This window comes from Protopterus annectens, chromosome 5.part0 (genome assembly GCF_019279795.1).
Source record: "Protopterus annectens isolate FY-2018-M chromosome 5.part0, PAN1.0, whole genome shotgun sequence".
Lineage (NCBI taxonomy): Eukaryota > Metazoa > Chordata > Ceratodontiformes > Protopteridae > Protopterus > Protopterus annectens.
Window position 1 is genome coordinate 171,248,543 of NC_056735.1, and position 24,091 is coordinate 171,272,633.

The 24,091-nt window shown below is 44.6% G+C and overlaps 1 protein-coding gene across 1 annotated transcript in view; it reads right to left on the reverse strand.

Moving 5' to 3' along the window:
* LOC122802137 (centrosomal protein of 295 kDa-like) overlaps window positions 1–24,091 on the reverse strand; it is a 1,720,043-nt gene that overhangs the window by 23,042 nt on the left and 1,672,910 nt on the right. The window contains exon 16 of the mRNA XM_044071818.1: window positions 7,430–7,541. Coding sequence (XP_043927753.1) covers window positions 7,430–7,541 — 112 coding nt within the window. The remainder of the gene's footprint in view (window positions 1–7,429; window positions 7,542–24,091) is intronic.

Consider the following 24,091-nt stretch of genomic DNA (forward strand, 5'->3'; position numbering starts at 1 on the left):
TGCAAAACAGCAGTGGCAAAACCAGCCCTGGATTTAGAGTAAAGTGGTAGGTGATAATGCCTGGAAAAAGTATGCACTGAACTCCAAGTAGCTGCCTCCAAAATATCCTTAGTTGCCACCCTCTCAAAAAGGCTGTTGAAGTGGCAGTAGCCCTAGTGGAATGAGGCCTAATCCCAGCTGGAACTTCCTTGCCATGATGGGAATAACAGAAAGCAATGCAAAACCCAATCCACTTAGAAATAGTTTGTTTTGACACAGGCTTGCCCTGAGAACTCAAAGCAAAAGAAACAAATAACTGCTGAGACTGCCTGAACCCTTTAGTTCTGTCCAAATAATAACGCAACTGCCTGTGTACATCTAAAGTGTGCAAAATCTTTTCCCCTTTATTTTGGGGATTTGCATAAAAGGTAGGCAAATGAATAGTTTGGTTTAAAGCCACACTAGAAACCACTTTAGGCATAAAGGAAGGATTAGTACGTAAAGATACTCTATCCTTATGGAAAATTAAGAAAGGCTCAACTGCCATAAGGGCCTGCAACTCAGAAACCCTTCTTGCAGAGGTAATAGCCAACAAAAAGCAGTCTTCCATGATAAAACTTTAATTCAGCAGTAGCTGCAGGCTCAAAAGGTTGTAGAGTGAGTTTCTCCAACACAAAATTGAGATCCCAAGCAGGAGTAGGAGCTCTTCATGGGGGTCTTATATTCTTTGTCCCTCTAAGAAATTGCTTGAACAAAGGATGAGAAAACAATGGTGGGTCACAATCATAGTGAGCCGAAATTGCTGCAGCATGAACTTTAATAGAAGAGAAGGACAAACCTTTGTCCAGTAACTCAGTAAGATATTGAAGAGCCACACTTAAATTAGGCCCAGAAACATCAAAATCCTTTGCTGCACTCCAAAATAAAAATCTCTTCCATTTGTCTGCATACACTTTCCTTGTACTAGGCCTTCTGGCTTCCAAAATAACATTCAAAACTTGTTGTGGAAGTGGAGGCCCACAATGGTTCAAAACAGAATATGCCAGGCTGTTAGGTGCAGAGAGTGAAGCTTGACGTTGAGCAAATGACTGTCCTCCTGAGACGACAGGTGTGGAATCAAGGCAAAGGCCATGGAGGCTTCCGTACCAGGCTCCTCAGTAATGGGTACCAATGCTGTCGAGGCCAATCTGGAGCTATCAAAATCATCCTTGGCTTGTCTTGTCTGGCCTTTAGTAGTACCTTTGGGAGGAGAGGCAGAGGCGGAAAGGCATACACATGAAGATTGCTCCAATTGAAAGAAAGAGCATCCACTTTCCAAGCTGTGGGATGAAACCTTTTTGTGCAAAACTTTGGCAGCTGGTGGTTTAGAGGGGAAGCGAACAGATCTATGTCTGGAGTTCCCCATGACACTGTCAATTCCTGAAATACATGAGGATCCAATTTCCACTCGTGGGGATCCATAATTTGTCTGCTCAACACATCTGCTAAGGAGTTCTGTGCTCCCGGCAGAAACCTTGCCTGAAGATGTAGCTGTAAACTGAGAGCAGTCTCCCACAAAATCATTGCTTGCCTGCATAGAGGATAAGAATGTGTTCCGCCTTGCTTGTTGATGTACCACATGACAGTTGTGTTGTCTGTTAGAATCAACACCTGCCCTGGAAGAAGCAAATCCTTGAAGGCTATTAATGCAAACTGGACTGCTAACATCTCTTTCAAGTTGATATGTAGATGTTGTAGTCTGGCAGGCCACTTGTCTTGTATCCACTTTCCATTCAGATGAGCTCCCCAAGCTTTGTCTGAGGCATCTGTCGTTAGAATCTGACTCGCCTCTGGCCGAGTCACAGAGAGTCCCTTGTTTAGGTGACATTCCTGAGCCCACCACAAAAATTCCTTTTGAATGCAAGGTATTATTTGAATGACAGTGTCCAAATCCTGGCAGTGCTGTGTCCATACATTTTGAGATACCATTGTAGCTTCCTCATATGCAGTTTGGCATTGGGAAGCACCAGAATACAAGATGCCATGAACCCTAAGGCTTGAAGGACTGTCCTTGCAGTCAGCCCGGACTGATGAGACAACTGATGAAAGTAAAGGGAAAGATTCTTTTGTTTGTCCGGGGTCAAAAGGCCATCTGGGATGCTGTATTCAGTCTCACACCCAGAAAGCACATGTCTTGAGAAGGTACTAGACTGGACTTTATTTCGTTCACAGAATACCCTAGGCATCTTAGCACTGCTATCACATAACCCAAATGATGAAGAAGCTCGTCCCTTTCTTGAGCCAGAATCAGGCAATCGTCCAAATATGGATAAATCTGTATTCCTTGTAACCTGAGGAAAGCTATCACTGGAGCCAGAACCTTCGTGAACACTCTGGGCGCAGTAGATAAGCCAAAGGGCAATGCAGAGAACTGATAATGAGAAGTCCCAGCTCGAAAACGCAGATACTTCCTGCAACTGAGCCTGATAGGAACATGAAGATAAGCCTCCTTGAGATCGAAAGTTACCATCCAATGATCTTTGCCCAGCAGAGGTAAAAGCTGCTGTAACGTCAACATTTTGAACTTGGGAATGTCCAGATAAGTGTTGAGGATAGAGAAGTCCAAAATTGGTCTCCACGTGTTCCCTTTCTTTGGTACTAGGAACAGGCGAGAATAAAATCCTAGGCCCACTTCTGGCATAGGGACCGGCTGAATGGCCCCTATTTGGAGTAACAGAGAAATTTGCTTGTGAGCCTCTATTCTTTGTGGAGGAGGAACGTCTGGCATGCCTTTGAAAGGAGGCAAGGTATGGAAATAAAACCGGTAGCCGTGGCGTATGATATCCAATACCCATCTGTCTTGGGTAATTAAACTCCAATTTTCTTTGAAAAGTGCCAACCTTCCTCCCAAAGGTGCTGCCAGACGAGAAGGCTCTGGCAGCTGAAAAGGGAGGTCATTGGGTCTGTTTACGAAAGGACTGACCCCTGCCCTCACCTGAAGACTGTGCAGGAGAACTCCCTGTTCTAGGCCTGAAAGAGCCCTGAGCTCTGCCCCTGCCACGTCTAGATCTACCCCTAGACTGGGAATCATAAGAAGGATACATCCACCCCTTAGTAGGCCAATTTCTACTAAACTTCGGAGGCTGAACCTGCAAAAAATCTTTAACAGTCTGCATAGACTTAGCCTTGTCTTCCATTTTCTTTAAGACTGTCTCAACAGGAGAACCAAACAACACATCAGGTTGTAAAGGAGCATCTAAAATCCGTGATTTAACATGGTCAGATACATTCTGATCCCTCAGCCAGGCGTGCCTGCGAAGAACCGACCCAGTGGCAGCCACCCTAGACGAGGCCTGTACAGCATCAAAACCACATTGCAAAGAATGCTTACCCACCTGTTCAGAAACATGTACTAAATCTTGCAACTCTTTACAATCAATACCTTCCGCCAGAGCATCAACCTTAGACTTCAATTGTGAAAGGAGATAGTTTTGGTATTTTAACATGTGAAACTGGCAATTCAAAGCCCTCATAGCTAGAGTGGAAGAAGTATAAACTTTCTTTCCCCATCTATCCAAAGCCTTGGCCTCTTTGTCTGAGGAACCGGATTCTTGACAACAGAAGCCTTAACACCTTTAGGCCCCTGACTAACAGTTTCTGGGTCTGCCCTAGGACTCTTAAAAAGATACTTATGAGCTTCAGGCACCCTGTAATATCTATCCGGTTTAACAGGAGCAGGAGGCAAAGAATCAGGATTAAGAGAAGCCTCTGCAAAAACATCTTCCACCACATCTAAAACAGGAGGTATAGCCAAAGGCCTATGCTGGGGTAAAAACAAAAATTCTCTAAGCCTTTTCCTGGAATCAGAGAAGTCCTGACCTTCCCACTTAAAATGCTCCCTCATAGAATGAAGAGTTTCTGAAAAAGAAAAATCCTCAGGAGGAGAAGCAGAAGGAGTAGAATCATCCACATCAGAATCAGAATAAGGAGAATACTCCTGCAAGTCTTCAGCCGAAAACACTGAAACATCCGAAGCCTGCTCAAAACTCCCAGGCTCAGGCTCCACCCTAGGTCTCTTATCAGGAGGGGGCAAAGAACCCCTAATCAAAGAAATCAAATCTTCTGCCATTTTAAGCATATGCTTCTTGGGCACAGTTCCAGAAGAACTAGGGGTGACACCAACTGAAGCTGAACCTGGCCTGCCTCTGGGAGAAGCCTTGGAAACAGAAGGAGAGGGCCTAGCCACCCTAGGAAGGGAGGGGAGTAAAGTAACCTGAGAAGCCCCTTCAGCCTGACCTGCCTCCTGAGAGGCCACATCTTGCAATAATAAAGTCTCTCCCTGAGAACCCAAAGAAACCTCCGGTGGAGCCACCGGCTCCACCGACACCTCTAAAGAACCGGCGTCCGGTACAGACGGTTCTTCTAACCTAGGCTTAACTGCTTTGTCCTTGCGCTTCTTCGAAGAAGCGGGCGGAGCATCCGACGGCATTTTATAATTGCACCGCTTCCCAAAGACTAACCTGGCACAATCCAACCTCCTCTTTATAGTGCGTTTATTGAATCTAGCACAAGAGCGACAGCCAACAACGTCGTGCTCAGGCCCTAAGCAAGGAATACACAAAGTATGATAATCTCTATGCGTATCTGTTTCCCACAAGAAATGCAATTATTGACTTTTTCTGACATCCGGTAAATCACTGAGGCAAGAAAAACTAAAATATTCCCCAACGGGGTACTTAGCCAACTTTGAACTCGGTCTGAAACTTCGAAATCGAAAAATCTCAGAACGCCAACCGGCACTTGCAATGCTGCTTCTGCATCGGACCATGCGGCAAAAAAGACTGAGGATATGACGTCGGTCATGCGCATTTGTACCCTGACGTCCTGATGTCAGTCAAATGCGCCTTGACCGACGTCAGCCTTATACTTTGATATTCGGGCCGACCGAGGACAGCGGACTACCCAAGTGTAAGGACTGCAGCAATGTGAGATGAAGAACATCCTAGTAAAAGGGAAGGATAATTGGGATAAGGGGACAAAAAATAACACTAACGGGGAAAATTTTTTAGTTTAACCGTAAGACTAAGCTATACTAAGAAAAAAGGGATGGGAAGGCTAAGTAGAAGAGAGCGATTTTGAAAGAAAATCTAACACTTACCAGGAGCCGGTAAAAAAAGCACCTCGCTAGTGAAAGCGGCAAACGAGATCTGGGGAGTTACCGCCTAGCATCATGGGATATAGGGTTGCCTCGAGCCGGTAAAATTAGCTCTCGAGCTTTAGTAGTGGCCGAGTCGGAGCCGAGGTTCGGCTCCGAACCCATCCACCAAGAATGAAGGCGAGATTGACAACTTAACATCACATACTTTTATCACTCAACAAAGTTGATTTGGCTTCCAGGAACAGAGACTCCTTTGGATCCATGGTTCTGAGGAAGATTCACCCGTGAGCCACCCAAGAATCAATGTGCCAACCTAGTAAGAATGAAGGTGAGATAGGACAACATCACATAAAGAAGTTATTTACTCACCATAATGTTCCATATATGTTGTCCATATTCACCTTCATTCTTACATCCCACACTCCTTCCCCCTTCCCTTTTTCTCACTCTTAAAAGACTGGGCCTAATCAAATTGGATCCCCTTGACCTCTGCCCTTCTGCATCAGCCTCTGAATCCTTCCTTAGAGTTGCGCATACTTGTATAAGTTTAGGGCAAACAGGATCTTGGGATAGTTGAACAACAAGAAGCAAAATATGTATAAAAACAACAAAGACCAACAGGATAGTTCCGGTGCATGCTGGGATAGGGAGTTAGCTAAAAGCTGGCAGAGGACCTCAAGCTTGAAAATAAAGGCAGAGATGGATCTGAGGATCGGATCCGAACCCAACCTAGTAAGAATGAAAGCGAAGATGGACAACATACGTGGAACGTTGTGGTGAGTACATAACTTCTTTTTATCATAAAAACAGGAGGATATGCTTGAACTTGGCTAATAAAAGAGTGGATATGGCACAAAAAAGGATAGGACATGCTTTTCTGAACAAGACATCTGAATAAGAGAGGTTCAAAATGACTGTAAACCTGAACTAGGAATCTCACTGTTGGCTAAACTAAGCTCAAGCCACAGGAGTTAGAACAGCATGGAAGTCAAGAGCTACTCTAAACTCAATCCAGAAAGTCAGACCTCAGATCTCAACGTCAGCTAAGCATCTCAGCTATAACATATGGAGCAGGTAATTGTAATATTTTTCTTTCTTTTTCTTTTCTTTTTTCTTTTTAATGGCCAAGCTGGGTCTTTCAGTCACCATAAAGCTGTAGGCAGCTCCCTAGGGAAGTGGTCCTGCCTGAGGGTACTGCTATAGAAAGGAGAGGGGAAAAAAACACTTACAGCTAAACTGAATATAATTTAATTTCAGCAGAAATTTATCTGGATTGAAACAAAAGAATAAAAGTGCTGCAAGTGAAAGCAAAGTTGCCGGAACAACAGTAGTGATGAAGAACAGTGTTAAATGATACAAAGAATTACAAGAAACTTGCATCACAATGAAAAGGGAAAAAATACAGATCTTAAAAACGGATCCATTTCTTTTCAAAAGGACTGAACTGCAAAATCTCACAGGTAGAAACTAGAGAAGGGAACTGCTTCCTTTTTTATGTTCACAAACACTTAACAAGTGATGAGCTAGTGAGCTGGAGGGATAGGTAGGAGAAGGTAAAAATCCCTCCAGTGGAAATGCTACAATATTTGTCAACCTGGTGGCTGACTTTTCCACATATTATATCTGCCAAAAACAATCAAAATCATCACACAGAGTTTTTTGTAAATTCAGCAAAATGCTTAAATAGCAGTATTCCAATAAAGAATTGTTTCAAGTGGCATTGTAAAGCACTGTTCTTCAAACTTTAACAGCACAGTACAGAGTTAATGAACTACCAGGAAATGCAGAGGTGAGATTTTTTAACTTCCATACAAAAAGCAGCAACAACCAAATATTTATTAATTCTAATTTATTTGCACTTGTCTGTGATAAGGAAAAAGCATTTGACTCGTATGCTCTATTTTTTACTCAAGTATTTTACTCAAGGGTGTAGCCATAGGCTTTTAAGGTAGAAATACAACCATATCTGTGCTGCATAATCACTTCTACTTTAAAAGGACCCTGGGATACAGTTGGCTAAGATAACTATTTCTCAATGTTAGAAACAAATTAAATGACAGCATTTCTGATATTTGTGTCTGAAAATAAGAGATGTCTGAAGTACCCATATGTCTCCAGGCAACTAACAATGGTAGTTTTTTATGCTTCAAGCTACAAGCACATTTTATTATACAAAATTAAAAAAATCAGAAGTACATTATATATATGGTAATTATAACCACAGACTACATCAGCAACTATGTATCATTTGACAAAAACACAATTGGCTTGGTATGGAAAGGGTTTTTTAAATATAGTACTTCACGCAATTACCTACTGACTTCTTCAACTTCTCATCACACAAACTGCTATTTACTGCAGAGGATCCCTGTATTGCTCTTATGGACTGGCCTGCAACTGCTTCTGAAGGTTGGTATCCATATCTCTAGAGGAGAAAAGGGTAACATTAACTCTTTCACACCTAAGTTGGTGAGCAAAGTCAATTGCCACTCTTTAGGAATACTTTTGCTTAACACTTTTATGACAAAAACAATGCATACAAAATCATTGTATGATGAAAACCTAAAAGCAAATAAAACGAAAACTGTTAAGGATACTCAAAAGATACGAACAGCAAAGCTATTGAGCACAAGCCTTTTTTCACAATGGTGACTCGATATGCAGTACCACTTAGTGAGATGCTCACTGTTAAAGTAGATGATTGAGTTGGTGTCGTAATTCATGCATGAATAGAACAGCCTCACCCAATGGAAAAGAATGTTAGATTCAGACAACAGGCTTTCAAATCTCTAGTCAAAGGCAAAATATATATGCAGGCCACAAAGAAGGCCCAAACATCAGTAAAACGGGTCACCCTCTACCACCTCCCTGAGTGGTATGTAAATAAGCACCATGCTGTCATGGTCATCAATATCAGACACCACTGATTATCCAGCCAGATTTCCCGCCTCTGCAAATCAGTCAACATACACAGTGCTACAATTCTACAGCCCTCACCTTCTGTTACTTCTGCTGCTAAGACATTTCCATGCAAAATGCTAATCCATCCACTGCAATGCTGTGGTGGTGGTGGACCACAAACTAAGCAAGGTTGTAAAAGTATTAGTCTTGATTTAAATGATTATGCTATCACACAACACACTCCTGCAACCAGAACCTTTTCTTGGTAACTGTGTAATCCACCATCCTATAGTGAGGGTCAAATAAAGGATACACAAGTCAAAACACTTTCCAGTGCACCAATCCTGTCTTTAAAAAAAGAAAAGTGCGAACAAAAAAAATCAGGACTGGAAAGGAACTAAGTAGAAAAGAAGAGGATTCATGGTGAAGTCAGAGACAATTTAATCATTTATTATTTAGGTTCATAGATTGTTATTTGGCTAATAACTACTAAGGCTCTTACAAGGCTTGCTGTACAACTCAAACCATTTGGGTCACAAGGATCAATGGGAGGGGCATGTCAGTAGGTAGATAGCCAAGACTTTGTGGTGGGGGGTGTTCGTTTGGGTAAAACTTTTCATATTATCTGCCTCTGCCCTTAAGGGACATGGGGGCCACACTGGGAGTAAAAAAGAACGTATGTACTCACCATAACGTTCCATCTGAGTAGTTAGACCTAATTTGTTAGCAACCTGTGGGTTCCAGATCCGATGCGGCAGCTTACCATGCTAAAGATCCGAGCTCCAAGTTCTTCCCCCTTACCATATTAAACTGCAACCTCCTTCCAATCCTCAGATCGAGTTTGCCACCCAAAAACATGACACACAACAACCTACGCCAAAAAGACCCGACCTGAACTCATACACTAGGCTCGTCAAATTCAAGACATCGAGCCCAAACAGAGGAATAACCATCAAGGTCAGGGGGAAGGAGTGAGGGAAGGTTGCTGACAAATGAAGTCTAACTACTCAGATGGAATGTTAAGGTGAGTACATAACTTCTTTATCTGAAGTAGTTAACTTCATTTGATCATCAACCTGTGGGACAGAGTCCCCAGCTACCCGAAATCTTGGGAGGCCCTTAAGGAAGAATATTCCAGAGCACTGCAGAGCCAAAGGAAGCCCTTCCTCTGAACACCAAATCTAGCTTGTAATGATTAATGAAGGAGTGAGAGGAGGCCCAGGTAGCTGCTGAGCAGATATCATCCAGGGTAACTCTAGACCAGAATGCAGCAGAAGTAGCCATAGAACGGGTGGAGTGAGCATGGACCCCTTCTGGTGCTGGTAATCCAAGTTCTTTATATGCTTGTAAAATACAAAGTGAAATCCACTTAGCGATAGTCACTTTTGAAACTGGTTTTCCCAAAAAGGGTCTAGCAAAGGAAACGAAAAGCTGACCGGATTTATGGAAGGGTTTGGACCTATGCAAGTAAAAACAACTGCCTGTGCACATCCAGCAAATTAAGTTTATACTCCCCTTTATTTTGAAAATTAGGGAAAAATACAGGCAAATTAATGGACTGATTAATATTAGACTCCGAAGCAACTTTAGGAAGAAAAGACGGATTAGTCCTGAGCGATACCCTATCCTTGTGAAAAACTAGGTATGAGGGTTTCATACATAGCGCCTGAAGCTCCGACACTCTCCTGGCTGAAATAATAGCCACAAGGAAGGCAGTCTTCCACGACAAGAATTTCAAGTCAAGTGATGCTGCAGGCTCGAACGGGGGCGCAACTAAGGCCTGAAGAACCAAAGTCAAATCCCACGGTGGGGAAGGATTCTTAATGGGAGGCCTCAAAAGAAAAGTACCTTTCAAAAAAGTCTTACAAATTCTGGCAGCAGCTAGGGGCCTGAATTTTCCCCTACATAAAAATGGGAAATAGCCGCCAGCTGGACTTTCACTGTGGAAGAGCTGGCCCCTTGCTGGAAAATATGAGAAAAAAAATCTAACACTGCTGGAACTGGAGCAGTAAAAGGATCCAGATTTCTCTGTGAAGCCCAGATGGAAAAACATTTCCACTTACTACTGTAAACTTTTCTGGTAGTGGACGTATGTGCCGCTACCAGGATGGATTTAACTGTTGAAGAGATACTGGGAGTCCTAGCAACTAAGGGATCTGGAGCAACCAAGCTGTGAGCTTGAGGCTGTCCAGATTCGGAGGAAGAATTCCTGAGGGATGACAAAGAAGATCCGGAATGGGATCCAGGGCGGCGCTAGGAGATGAGACCACAGGCAAGGGAACCAAACTTGATGAGGCCAGAATGGGGCAATGAGGATAACTCTGCTCCCCAACCAACGAGCTTTCTGTAAGAATTTTGTCATGAGTGGAAGCGGGGGATATGCATAAATAAGACCAGGTGGCCAAGCATGGACAAGAGCGTCTCTGGGGGCTTCCCCTGTCGGGGGAATTAGAGTGAAAAACTCACTGCACTTTGCATTGGATGGCAATGCGAAGAGATCGCAGCAAGGAAGATTTCGCTACATAAGGGTTGAGACCACTCGTAAGATGAAAGGATAGTTCTGCTCAATTTGTCTGCCAAGATGTTGGACCGACCCAGGATGTGCGTTGCTATCAGAAAGCGGTTGGTGGAGATCGCCCATTCTCACACTCTCATGGCCTCTCGACAAAGTGGATAAGACCTGGTTCCCCCGTTTGTTGATGTACCAGACCACTGACACTGTCTGACTGGATCGCAATAGTTCCCAAAAGAAAAGAGGTATGAAAGGCCTGCAACGCTAAAAGAACTGCTCTCATCTCTAGAACGTTTATATGCAGACTGGTCTTGCTCGGAGTCCACGTGCCTTGGACAATCCTGCCCAAGCAGTACTCTTCCGACCCTAAGCGGGAGGCGTCAGTGGTCACCGTGGCTTGGGCAGAGGCACAACAAAGGGGCGTGCTCCTCACAATTCCTGGGATTGAAGCCACCACATGAGAGAATTTTTGCACACTTTGCTCAGAGGAATCAGAAAGTCTAGAGACTGATGTAGTAGAGACCACTGAGCTTGTAACGTCCACTGTAACACTCTCATATGCAGATGTGCACAAGGAATCAGATTTATAGCTGCTGCCATGGAGCGCAGGGCTCTCAGGACTAACTCCGCTGGGGGTGCAGGAGACTGAAGGAATGCCAACACATGAAGAGCGAGGCTGTGAAGTCTGTCTGGAGTCAAAAATATCCTGGCCTGAAGAGAATCTGTTCTTGCCCCTATGAAGTCTAGAATATGAACAGGTTGGAGGGACGACTTCTTGAGAGTTATCGTGATCCCCAGCCGGGTCGACAACTCAAGAAAGAAATCTCTGGCTAGTACAAGTTGATGCCTGGTGGAGGCGGTGAGAAGCCAGTCGTCCAGTTATGGAAAGACCTGAATGCCCTGACCCGAAGTTCTTCGGTCCCTCTCTGCCTCTGGGCCAGCGTCCACCTTGTCCCCCTCTGCCTCTGGGGGAGAAGGAGTCCTGAGCGTTCCGGGACGGCTGAGATTTCCGGAACCACAGCTTCTTTTGCCTTCGCTGGTTCCTGGAGAAGGACCTTTGAGGGTTTGAGAAGCGGATCCAGACGGCTGACAGTGTTTTTCCCGTCTTTCTCACTCTGGACAAGCGTATCTCGATGGTCTTCCAGAACAGGGTCGAATCATCAAAAGGGGCGTTAGCGAAAGACGCCTTGAAAGATTCCAAAAAATCGCAAAGCTGGAGCCAGGCATGATGCCTCATGGCAATACCGGACCCGGCTGTCCTAGTGGCCCACTCGGTGGCGTGAGAGAGTAAACGCATGGACATATTTGACACAGACTTGAGAGTGGCCATACGAGCTGAGAATGTCTGTTTATCCTCAGCCGAAATTGACTCCAGGGGAGACTCAGCATAATCTTTCACAAGGTCACGCTGCTGTCTAATTACGTGGGCCATGTAATTCAGCACCCTTACAGCAAAGGCAGCTGAAGCAAAAGTCCGCTTTCCAAGATGATCCATCACCATGGACTCCTTGCCTAGGGGATGGACCGAGGAACTTTCCTGGGTGAGTTCCTTTTTGGTGGCAGCCGCCACCACTATGGCATCAACTGGGGAACCCTTACTCCAAGTGTGCTTGTCCACAGGAGGGTTCAATACCTTGTCGGACCATTTGGGTATTGGCTCTACAGTGTCCGGTTCCTTCCAGGCTATGGTGGTAATAAGGTCCACCAGAGGGTCGGCTGGGGGGGGGCACCCAAGAGGTAGATGGGCCTGTGTCAAACGCCTCCAGAAACACCAACTCATCCCCTCTAGCGAAGAATTTCCATTATGTCTCCGAAAGAAGACGTCTTCGGGGCGTGATCTGGGGGAACCTTTCCCTTCCTCCAAGTCGGTATCTTCGGTGAGGGACTCAGGGGAGTCCATGTGCCTCCTTTTGCACCGGCATTCACGAGGGGCCTCCACAGGGGGGGGGGCTCGCAAACCGTCTCGTATTCCTCAAGGGGAACTGTCTGGGGCGTATCGGACAAAAGTTGTCCCTGGGAGGACTGGATAATGGAAAACAAACTCAGTTACGAGGGAACAGGGGCGGACTCAGAAGAAAGAGTGAGGGGTTTCGATCCTCCAGAGAGAACCCTCTCCACAACGTCGAAAGTCGAAGGGGAAAGTACAGTTGTGTACACTTACCATAAATGTAGATGTTCGAGTGTATTCACTGTTGCAGTCATTACATTTGGGTAATCCTGCTAGCAGGTTGCCCTCAGTCGGCCTGAATTCCAAAGTCCTGGGTCCTGCGTCGGCTGCTGTCACCCCTTCCCTGACGTCAAGTCGCCAGGGGTATAAAAGATGTGGCTGACGTCATTTTCTTTAGTTTTTCTTGCTCCAGATGTCAGGTGCCCCCCTAAAAGGGTAGCCAATATATATATATATATATATATATATATATATATATATATATATATAAATAAAAATACATGCACCAATATAAACTTTACCTTCATCTACAAGCAAATACATCAGAAGAAAGGGGGATGGCGGGTGGGTAACCTGGACTGCAACATGGTAAGTGTACACAACTTACTATGTTCTTCGTGTTTCACTGGTGCAATCATTACATTTGGGTAGAGTCCCAAAGCTATGGTTGGGAGGCTGGAGCTAAACAGCATTAGAAGCGGCTATGAGGCCCTGCAGAACTGCAGTGGCAAAGCCGGCCCTGGATTTAGAGTAGAGTGGCAGATGATAGTGCTTTGTAAAGGTGTGCACTGAACTCCAAGTAGCAGCCTCTAAAATGTCCTTGGTTGGTACTCCCCTGAGAGAGGTTGCTGAAGTGGCTGCAGCTCTGGTTGAATGTGGCCTAATGCCCTTAGGCACTGGCTTGCCATGGTTTATGTAGCAGAAACGAATGCAGTGGCCCATCCACTTTGAAATAGTCTGCTTTGAGATAGCCTTTCCTTGTGATCCTGCAGCATATGCCACTAGTAATTGCTCTGTCTTCCTGAAAACTTTGGTTCTGTCCAAGTAGAATCTAAGCTGTCTGTGTACATCCAAAGAATGCAGAATTCTCTCCCCCTTGTTCTGTGGATTTAGATAAAAAGTTGGCAGATGAATAGTTTGGTTAAGAGCCACAATGGACACCACCTTGAGCATAAATGTTGGGTTTGTACTTAGAGAGACCGTCTGGATAAAAAATTATAAAAGGTTCCACAGCCATGAGTGCCTGTAGCTCTGAAACTCGTCTTGCAGAAATTATTGCTAGGAGTAGAGCTGTTTTCCAAGATAAAAACTTTATATCAGCAGTAGCAGCTGGCTCAAAAGGAGGCAGGGTGAGTTTTTCCAAAACACAGTTGAGGTCCCATGCAGGCATTGGTGACCTCCTTGGAGGCCTTACATTTTTGGCTTCTCTGAGGTACTGCTTTAATAAGTGATCAGATAAGATTGGTGGCTCTGTATTGTAATGAGCCGAAATGGCGGAGGCATGAAATTTAATAGATGAAAAAGATAGGCCTTTGTCCAGCATCTCAGTTAAGTATTGCAAAATCTGAGGAATATTTGGCACAACTGTAAAAGTTCCTTGTGCCTGACTCCAAGCACAGAATCTCTTCCATTTTCCAGCATAAGATTTTCTAGTTCTAGGCCTTCTGGCATCCAAAATGACATCCATCACAGCTTTACTGAGAGGTGGGTTTTGTATGACTACGTTAACTGCCATGCTGCCAGGTTTAAAGTCCTGAGTTGGCTGTGCAGGATCTGATTGTTTTGCTGGGACAGTAGATGAGGTATTTGAGGTAAGGTCCAAGCTGGGCATTGAGACAAGTTCTTTAGGATTGGAAACCAGTACTGGCGGGGCCAGTCTGGGGCAATCAGTATCATTTTTGGCTTCTCCTGTCTGACCTTTAGGAATACCTTGGGGAGGAGAGGCAGAGGGGGAAAGGCATATACTGTAAGGGTTTTCCAGCTGAATGATAGAGCATCCACCTTCCATGCTTGTTTGTGATAAGTCCTTGTGCAGAATCTCTGTAGTTGGCAAGTGAGAGGGGAGGCAAAAAGATCTATGTCTGGGCGTCCCCATTTCCTTATCATGCTGAACACCTGTGGATTTAGTTTCTATTTGTGAGGATCCATGAGGCTTCTGCTTAGTTCGTCTGCCAGAGTATTTGTCTTTTGTGGCAGTTTACCCGCAGTCGGCCAGAGTTCCAAAGTCTAGGTCCAGCATCGGTTGCTGTTGCCTCTTCCCTGGTGTCAGTGCGCCAGGGGTATAAAAGATGCAACCAATGCCATTTTCTTCAGTTTTTCTTGCCCCAGATGTCAAGTGCCCCCAGATAGGAAAGCTGAAAAGAATAAATTATGCCAAAAAGCATGCATGTACTAATATAAAAATTTCCTTCATCTACAAGCAAATACACCACATAGGTTGTATAGAGCTGAGAAGTACAGAAAAGTCTCAGCAATGAAAAAGGGGGATGGTGGGTGGGTAACCTGGACTGCAACAGTGAATACACTCTAACATCTACATTTATGGTAGGTACACAACTGTACTATGTTCGTGTTTCACTGTTGCAGTCATTACACTTGGGTTGAATCCCAAAGTTGAGGTTGGGCGGCTGGGTCTAAACAGGATTAGGAGAGGCTACAAGGAACTGCAGAACTGCAGTGGCAAAGCTTACTCTGGATTTAGGGTAGAGAGGTAAGTGGTAGTGCTTGGTGAAAGTGTGCACTGAATTCCAGGTTGTAGCTTCTAAAATGTCTTTGGTTGGTACTCCTCTGAGAAAGGCTGCTGAAGTGGCTGCTGTTCTGGTAGAATGTGGCCTAATGCCCTTAGGCACTGATTTGCCATGTTGTGCATAACAGAAGCGAATGCAGTGTCCTATCCATTTTGAAATTGTCTGCTTTGTGATAGGCTTTCCTTGTGATCCTGCAGCATAGGCTACAAACAGTTGTCAGTTTTTCTGAAAGCTTTTGTTTTGTCCAAGTAGAATCGTAGCTGTCTGTGTATGTCCAAAGCATGCAGAAGTCTCTCCCCTTTATTCTGGGGATTTGGGTAGAAAGTTGGTAAATGAATGGTTTGGTTCAAGGCCACATTGGAAACTACTTTTGGCATGAATGTTGGGTTTGTCCTAAGAGAAACCCTGTCCTGGTGAAAAATGATGACAGGTTCCACAGCCATTAATGCCTGTAACTCTGAGACTCTTCTTGCTGAAGTTATTTCTAGGAGCAGAGCAGTTTTCCATGATAAGAATTTTATATCAGCTGTGCTGGCTGGTTCAAAAGGAGGCAGTGTGAGCTTTTCTAAAACAAAATTGAGATCCCAAGTTGGTATTGGTGCTCTCCTTCGGGGTCTTATGTTTTTTGCCCCTCTGAGGTACTGTCTTAGTAGAGGATGTGAAAAAATAGGAGGTTCCGTATTGTAATGAGCTGAAATGGCAGAGGCATAGATCTTAACTGATGAGAAGGATAGGCTTTTGTCCAGCATTTCAGTTAGGTATTGTAAAATCTGAGGTATATTTGGAACAAGTGGTTCGTGTCCTTGAGCCTGGTTCCAAACACATAATCTCTTCCATTTTTCTGCATAAGATCTCCTAGTGCTGGGCCTCCTGGCTTCTAAAATGACATCCATAACAGCTTTAGAGAAAGGTGCAGTCTGAGTGGCTACATTATCTGCTATGCTGCAGATTTAAGGTTCTGAGTTGACTGTGCAGAATCTGATTGTTTTGTTGAGTCAGAAGATGAGGAATTTGAGGTAAAGGCCAGGCTGGGCCTTGAGACAAGCTCTTTAGGATTGGGTACCAGTGCTGGTGTGGCCAGTCTGGGGCAGTCAGGAAAATTTTTGGCCTCTCTTGTCTGACTTTTAGGAGCACCTTGGTAAGAAGAGGCAGTGGAGGGAAGGCATAAACTGTCAGGCTTTTCCAGCTGAATGATAGAGCATCCACTTTCCATGCTTGAGAGTGATAAGTTCTTGTGCAGAATTTCTGTAGTTGGCAAATGAGAGGGGAGGCAAAAAGATCTATGACTGGGCGTCCCCATTTCCTTATCATGCTGAACACCTGTTTATTTAGTTTCCATTCGTGAGGATCCATGAGATTTCTGCTTAGTTCGTCTGCCAGTATACTTTTTGTTCCTGGCAGGAATTGTGCCTGCAGATGTACTTGATAGGTCAGTGCTGTGTTCCACAAAGTCACGGCTTGCCTGTAGAGGGGGTAGGAATGTGTGCCCCCTTGCTTGTTTATGTACCACATAACTGTGATATTGTCCGTCTTTATTAATAGTTGTCCTGGATGTAGTAGGTCCTTGAAAGCTGTCAGGGCATTCTGTACAGCTAGCATCTCTTTTTGACTGATGTGAAGATGCATTTGTTCCTTGGGCCACGTGCCCTGAATACATATTCCTGTCATATGTGCCCCCCAGGCATAATCCAATGCATCCGTTGTTATTGTCTGCCTGGCTGTGGGTAAGGTGAAAGGCTGTCCTTTGTTGTGGTGACAGGCCTGGGACCACCATCGAAACTCCTGTTGTAGGCAGGGAATTAAAGTTATGATTGTTTCCAGGCTGTGGCAATGTTGAGTCCAAACACTTTTTAGATACCATTGTAGTTTCCTCATATGCAGTCTTGCATATGGAATTAGTAGAATGCAGGACGCCATGAAGCCCAGGGCCTGCAGAATTTTTCTTGCAGGGAGCTGGGTCTTTGTTGCCATCATTTGAAAGTAATGAGTCAGTTGCCTTTGTTTGTCTGGCATGAGATAAGCCATCTGGGCAGTTGTATTTAAACTTGCACCCAGGAATATTATCTCTTGAGAGGGCAATAGTTTTGATTTATTTTCGTTTACTGTGTACCCTAGGCAAATTAGTAATCTTTTTAAAAACGCCAGATGCTTTAGAAGAATGTCCTTGCTCTCTGCTTGAATAAGGCAGTCGTCCAAGTAGGGATATATTTGAATTCCTTTTTGTCTGCAAAATGGAATTACTGGTGCCAGACATTTTGTGAAGACCCTGGACGCAGCAGATAAGCCAAAGGGCAGTGCAGAGAATTGGTAATGCATTGAGCCAGCTAAGAATCTGAAGTATCTTCTGCAAGACTGTCTGAATGGGACATGCAGGTATGCCTCCTTGAGATCCAAAGTAACTAGCCAAGCCTTCTTGCCCAGCATGGGTAGAAGTTGCTGTAGTGTTAACATTTTGAATTTTGGAACATGCAGGAAAGTATTTAGGATAGACAAATCCAGTACTGATCTCCAGGCTTTGTCCTTTCTGGGTACTAGGAAAAGTCTTGAGTAAAATCCTTGTCCCTGTTCTTGCTGTGGTACTCTTTGAATAGCTCCCATGTCCATGAGAGCAGCAATTTGTTTTTGTGCCTCTGCCCATTGGTTCTGTGGCAGGTCCAGCATACCTTTTGATTTTGGAAGGGTGTGAAAGTGGAACCTGTAACCCTGAGAAACAATACTCAGTATCCATTTATCCTGGGTGATTATGTGTCAATTTTTTGAGAAAAGTGCTAGCTTTCCCCCTAGGGGTGCTGCCAAAAGGTAAGTGCTTGGCATTTGTAGAGGGAAGTCATTGTGATGGTTTCCTATAAGGTTGTGATTTGTTTTCTCCTCCTTTGGGGGCTGAAACACCCCAATGTTTAGGTCTGTAGGAGCCTTGGGGCTGAGATCTGCCTCTGTATCTGCCTCTTTGTGGCCTGCCTGACACCGGAAAGGACCAATTTTTTGAAGGCCAGTTTCTGCTAAACCTAGGTGGTTGAACCTGTAAGAAATCCTTTACTATCTGCATTCATTTTGTTTTATCCTCCATTTTCTTTAACACCTCTTCTGCCTTAACACCAAACAACATATCATGCTGTAGTGGAGCATCCAATAATTTTACTTTAACATGTTCAGGTAAACTTTGTCTTTCAACCAAGCATGCCTTCAAATGACAGAGCCTGTAACTGCAGCTCTACAAGAAGCCTCTAATGAATCAAAACCACATTGTAAAGTATGCTTTCCCACTTGTTCAGCTGCATGCAATAAAATCTGCATTTCCTTACTGTCAGGACTAACCATTTTCTGTTTCAACAAGGACATGAGGTACTGTTGATATTTAAGCACGTGAAAAGTACAGTTTTGTACCTACCATAAATGTAGACGTTCGAAGATCCACATTGCTGCAGTCCTTACATATGGGTAGTCCGCTGTCCTCGGTCGGCCCAAATACCAAAGTATTAGGCTGACGTCGGTCAAGGCGCTTAAAACTGACATCAGGACGTCAGGGTACAAAAGCGCATGACCGACGTCATTTCCTCAGTCTTTTCATGCCCCAGATGTCAGAAGGCCCTAACAAGAAAGGCCAAAGCCAAAAACCAGCAAAACCTAACCAACCACCCGTGCACTAACCATATTCACAATATGTACAACACAAACCACACCACCACCTTCAACAACAGAGGGGAAGGAGGGAGGGTAAATTGGACTGCAGCAATGTGGATCTTCGAACATCTACATTTATGGTAGGTACAAAACTGTACTATGTTCTTCATCTCACATTGCTGCAGTCCTTACATATGGGTAGAATCCCAAAGCAGAGGTAAGGGAGGATGGCAAAACTATAAAGCATTAGGAGCTGCCAACATGCCTTGTAAAATTGCAGTTGCAAATCCAGCCCTAGATTTAGAGTAAAGTGGAAGGTGGTAATGCTTAGAGAAAGTATGCACTGAACTCCAAGTAGCTGCTTCCAAAATATCTTTAGTAGCCACCCCCCTTAAAAAAGCTGTAGAAGTGGCAGTAGCCCTAGTGGAATGAGGCCTAATCCCAGCTGGAATCTCCTTACCATGATGGGAATAACAGAAAGCAATACAAAAACCAATCCACTTAGAAATAGTTTGTTTTGAAACAGGTTTGCCCTGAGAACCCAAAGCAAAAGAAACAAGCAACTGCTGAGACTGCCTGAACCCTTTAGTTCTGCTCAAATAATATCGCAACTGTCTGTGAATATCCAAAGTGTGCAAAATCTTTTCCCCTTTATTTTGGGGTTTGCATAAAAGTAGGCAAATGAATAGTTTGGTTTAAAGCCACACTAGAAACCACTTTAGGCATAAAAGAAGGGTTAGTACGCAAAGACACCCTATCCTTGTGGAAAATTAAGAAAGGCTCGACTGCCATAAGGGCCTGTAATTCAGAAACCCTTCTCGCAGAGGTAATGGCCAACAAAAAAGCAGTCTTCCAAGATAAATATTTCAACTCTGCCGATGCTGCAGGCTCAAAAGGTTGTAGAGTGAGTTTCTCCAACACAAAATTGAGATCCCAAGCAGGAGTAGAAGCTCTACGTGGGGGTCTTATATTCTTTGCCCCTCTAAGGAATTGCTTAAACAAAGGCTGAGAAAATACTGGTGGGTCACAGTCATAGTGAGCAGAGATTGCTGCAGCATGAACCTTTATAGAGGAGAAGGACAAACCTTTGTCCAATAACTCAGTAAGGTATTGAAGCGCCACACTAAAATTAGGTTTAGAAACATCAAAGTCCTTTGCTGTACTCCAAAATAAAAATCTCCTCCATTTATCTGCGTAAACTTTCCTTGTACTAGGCCTTCTGGCCTCCAAAATAACATTCAAAACTTGTTGTGGAAGCTGAGACCCTCCAGGGTTTAAACCAGAATATGCCAGGCTGTCAGATGTAGAGAATGAAGTTTGACATTGAGTAAATGACCGTTCTCCTGAGACAGCAGGTGAGGAATCAAGGCAAAGGCCATGGAGGCTCCTGTACCAGACTTCTCAGTAATGGGTACCAGTGCTGTCGAGGCCAATCTGGAGCTATTAAAATCATATTTGGCTTGTCCTGTCTGACCTTCAGCAGTACCTTTGGGAGGAGAGGCAGAGGTGGAAAGGCATACACGTGAAGATTGCTCCAATTGAATGAGAGAGCATCCACTTTCCAAGCTGAAACCTTTTTGTGCAAAACTTTGGCAGCTGGTAATTTAGTGGAGAAGCGAACAGATCTATGTCTGGAGTTCCCCATAACACTGTCAACCTCTGGAATACATGAGGATCCAATTTCCACTCGTGGGGATCCATAATTTGTCTGCTCAACACATCTGCTAAGGAGTTCTGTGCTCCTGGCAGAAACCTTGCCTGAAGATTTAGCTGTAAACTGAGAGCAGTCTCCCACAAAATCATTGCTTGTCTGCATAGAGGATAAGAATGCGTTCCCCTTTGCTTGTTGATGTACCACATGACAGTTGTGTTGTCTGTTTGAATCAACACCTGCCCTGGAAGAAGTAACTCCTTGAAAGCTATCAATGCAAATTGGACTGCTAACATCTCCTTCAAGTTGATATGTAGATGTTGAAGTCTGGCAGGCCACGTGTCTTGTATCCATTTTCCATTTAGATGAGCTCCCCAAGCTTTGTCTGAGGCATCTGTCGTTAAAATCTGACTCGCCTCTGGCCGGGTCACAGAGAGTCCCTTGTTTAGGTGACATTCCTGAGCCCACCACAAAAATTCCTTTTGAATGCAAGGTATTATTTGAATGACAGTGTCCAAATCTTGGCAGTGCTGTGTCCATACATTCTTGAGATACCATTGTAGCTTCCTCATATGCAGTTTGGCATTGGGAAGTACCAGAATACAAGATGCCATGAACCCCAAGGCTTGAAGGACTGTCCTTGCAGTCAGCCTGGACTGATGAGACAACTGGTGGAAGTAAAGAGAAAGATTCTTTTGTTTGTCCGGGGTCAAAAAGGCCATCTGGGATGCTGTATTCAGTCTCACACCCAGAAAGCACATGTCCTGAGAGGGTACTAGACTGGACTTTATTTCGTTCACAGAATACCCCAGGCATCTTAACACTGCCATCACATACTGTAGATGATGAAGAAGTTCGTCCTTTTCTTGGGCCAGTATCAGGCAATCGTCCAAATAAGGATAGATCTGTATTCCTCTTAGCCTGAAGAAAGCTACCACTGGAGCCAGAACCTTCGTGAACACTCTGGGCGCAGTAGATAAGCCAAAGGGCAATGCAGAGAACTGATAATGTGAAGTCCCAGCCCGAAAACGCAGATACTTCCTGCAACTGGGCCTGATAGGAACATGAAGGTAAGCCTCTTTGAGATCCAGAGTCACCATCCAGTGATCTTTGCCCAGCAGAGGTAAAAGCTGTTGTAACGTTAACATTTTGAACTTGGGAATGTCCAGATATGTGTTGAGGATGGATAAATCCAAAATTGGTCTCCACGTGTTTCCTTTCTTTGGTACTAGAAACAGGCGAGAATAAAATCCTAGGCCCACTTCTGGCAGAGGAACCGTTTGTATGGCCCCTATTTGAAGTAGTAAAGAAATTTGCCTGCGAGCCTCTAGTCTTTGCTGAGGAGGAACGTCCGGCATGCCTTTGAAAGGAGGCAAGGTATGGAAATAAAACTTGTAACCCTGGTGTATGATATCCAATACCCATTTGTCTTGGGTAATCAACATCCAATTTTCCTTGAAGAGTGCTAACCTTCCTCCCAAAGGTGCTGCCAGGCAAGAAGGATCTGGCAGCTGAAAAAGTAGGTCATTGGGCCTGTTTACGAAAGGACTGGCCCCTGCCCTCACCTGAAGATTGTGCCGGTGAACTCCCTGTTCTAGGCCTGAAAGAACTCTGAGCTCTGCCCCTACCACGTCTAGATCTACCCCTAGACTGAGAATCATAAGAAGGATACGTCCACCCCTTAGCAGGCCAATTCCTACTAAACTTCGGAGGCTGAACTTGCAAAAAATCCTTAACAGCCTGCATAGACTTAGCCTTGTCTTCCATTTTCTTCAAGACTGATTCCACAGGTGAACCAAACAACACATCAGACTGCAAAGTAGCATCCAAAATCCTTGTCTTAACATGGTCAGATAAATTCTGATCCTTTAACCAGGCGTGCCTGCGAAGAACTGAGCCAGTGGCAGCCACCCTAGACGAGGCCTGCACAGCATCAAAATCACACTGTAATGAATGCTTACCCACTTGTTCAGAGACATGCACCAAATCTTGTAACTCTTTACACTCAATGCCTTCCGCCAGAGCATCCACCTTAGACTTCAATCGAGAAAAAAGAAAGTTTTGATATTTCAACATATGAAACTGGCAATTCAAAGCCCTCATAGCTAAGGTAGAAGATGTATAGACCTTCTTTCCCCATCTATCCAAAGCTCTGGCTTCTTTATCTAGAGGAACCGGATTTTTTACAACAGAGGCCTTGACACCCTTAGGTCCCTGACTAATAGTTTCTGGGTCCGCCCTAGGACTCTTATAAAGATATTTATGAGTCTCAGGCACCCTGTAATACCTATCCGGTTTAACAGGCGCAGGAGGCAGAGAATCAGGATTAAGTGAAGCCTCTGCAAACACATCTTCCACAACATCCAGAACAGGGTATAGCCAAGGGCCTATGCTGGGGTAACAGCAAAAACTCCCTAAGCCTTTTCCTAGAATCAGAGAAGTCCTGACCTTCCCACTTAAAATGTTCCCTCATCGAATGAAGTGTCTCTGAAAAAGAAAAATCCTCTGGAGGAGAAGCAGAAGGAGTGGAATCATCTGCATCAGAATCAGAATAAGGAGAATACTCCTGCAAGTCTTCAGCTGAAGACTCTGAAATATCCGAAGCCTGCTCAAAACATCCCAACTCTGGCTCCACCCTAGGCCTCTTATCAGGAGGGGGCATAGAACCTCTAATCAGAGTAATTAAATCTTCTGCCATTTTAAGCATGTGCTACTTAGGCACAGACTCTGCTGAACTAGGAGTGACACCAACAGAAGCTGAAACTGGCCTGCCTCTGGGAGAAGCCTTGGAAACAGAAGGAGAAGGCCTAACCACCCTAGGAAGGGAGGGGAGTACAGTAACTTGGGAAGCCCCTTCAGCCTGACCTGCCTCCTGAGAGACCACCTCCTGCAAAATCAAAGTCTCCCCCTGAGACTCCAGAGAAGTCTCCGTCGGAACCACCGGTTCCACTGAAGCCTCTAAAGAACCGGCGTCCGGAACGGACGACTCATCTTGCCTGGGTTTAACTGTTTTGTCTAGCGGGCGCCGGAGAATCCGACGGCATATTATAATTGCACCGCTTCCCAAAGACCAGGCTAGCACTATCAAACCTTCGCTGAAAAGTGCGTATATTGAACCTACCACAAAAGCGACACCCAACAACGCCGTGCTCAGGCCCCAAACAAGGAATACACAAAGAATGATAATCCCTATGCGGTATCTGTTTCCCACAAGAAATACAGTTATTCACTTTTTCTGACATCCGGTAAAACACTGAGGCAAGAAAAAAACAAAATAATCCCCAACGGGGTACTTAGCCAACTTGGATTCGGTCTGAAACTCCGAATTCGAAAAATTTCAGAACGCCGAACGGCACTTGCAACGCTGCTTCTGCATCGGACCATGCGGCAAAAAAGACTGAGGAAATGACGTCGGTCATGCGCTTTTGTACCCTGACATCCTGATGTCAGTTTTAAGCACCTTGACCGACGTCAGCCTAATATTTTGGTATTCGGGCCGACCAAGGACAGCGGACTACCCATATGTAAGGACTGCAGCAATGTGAGATGAAGAACATCTGGCAATTTAAAGCCCTTACAGCTAAAGTAGCAGAAG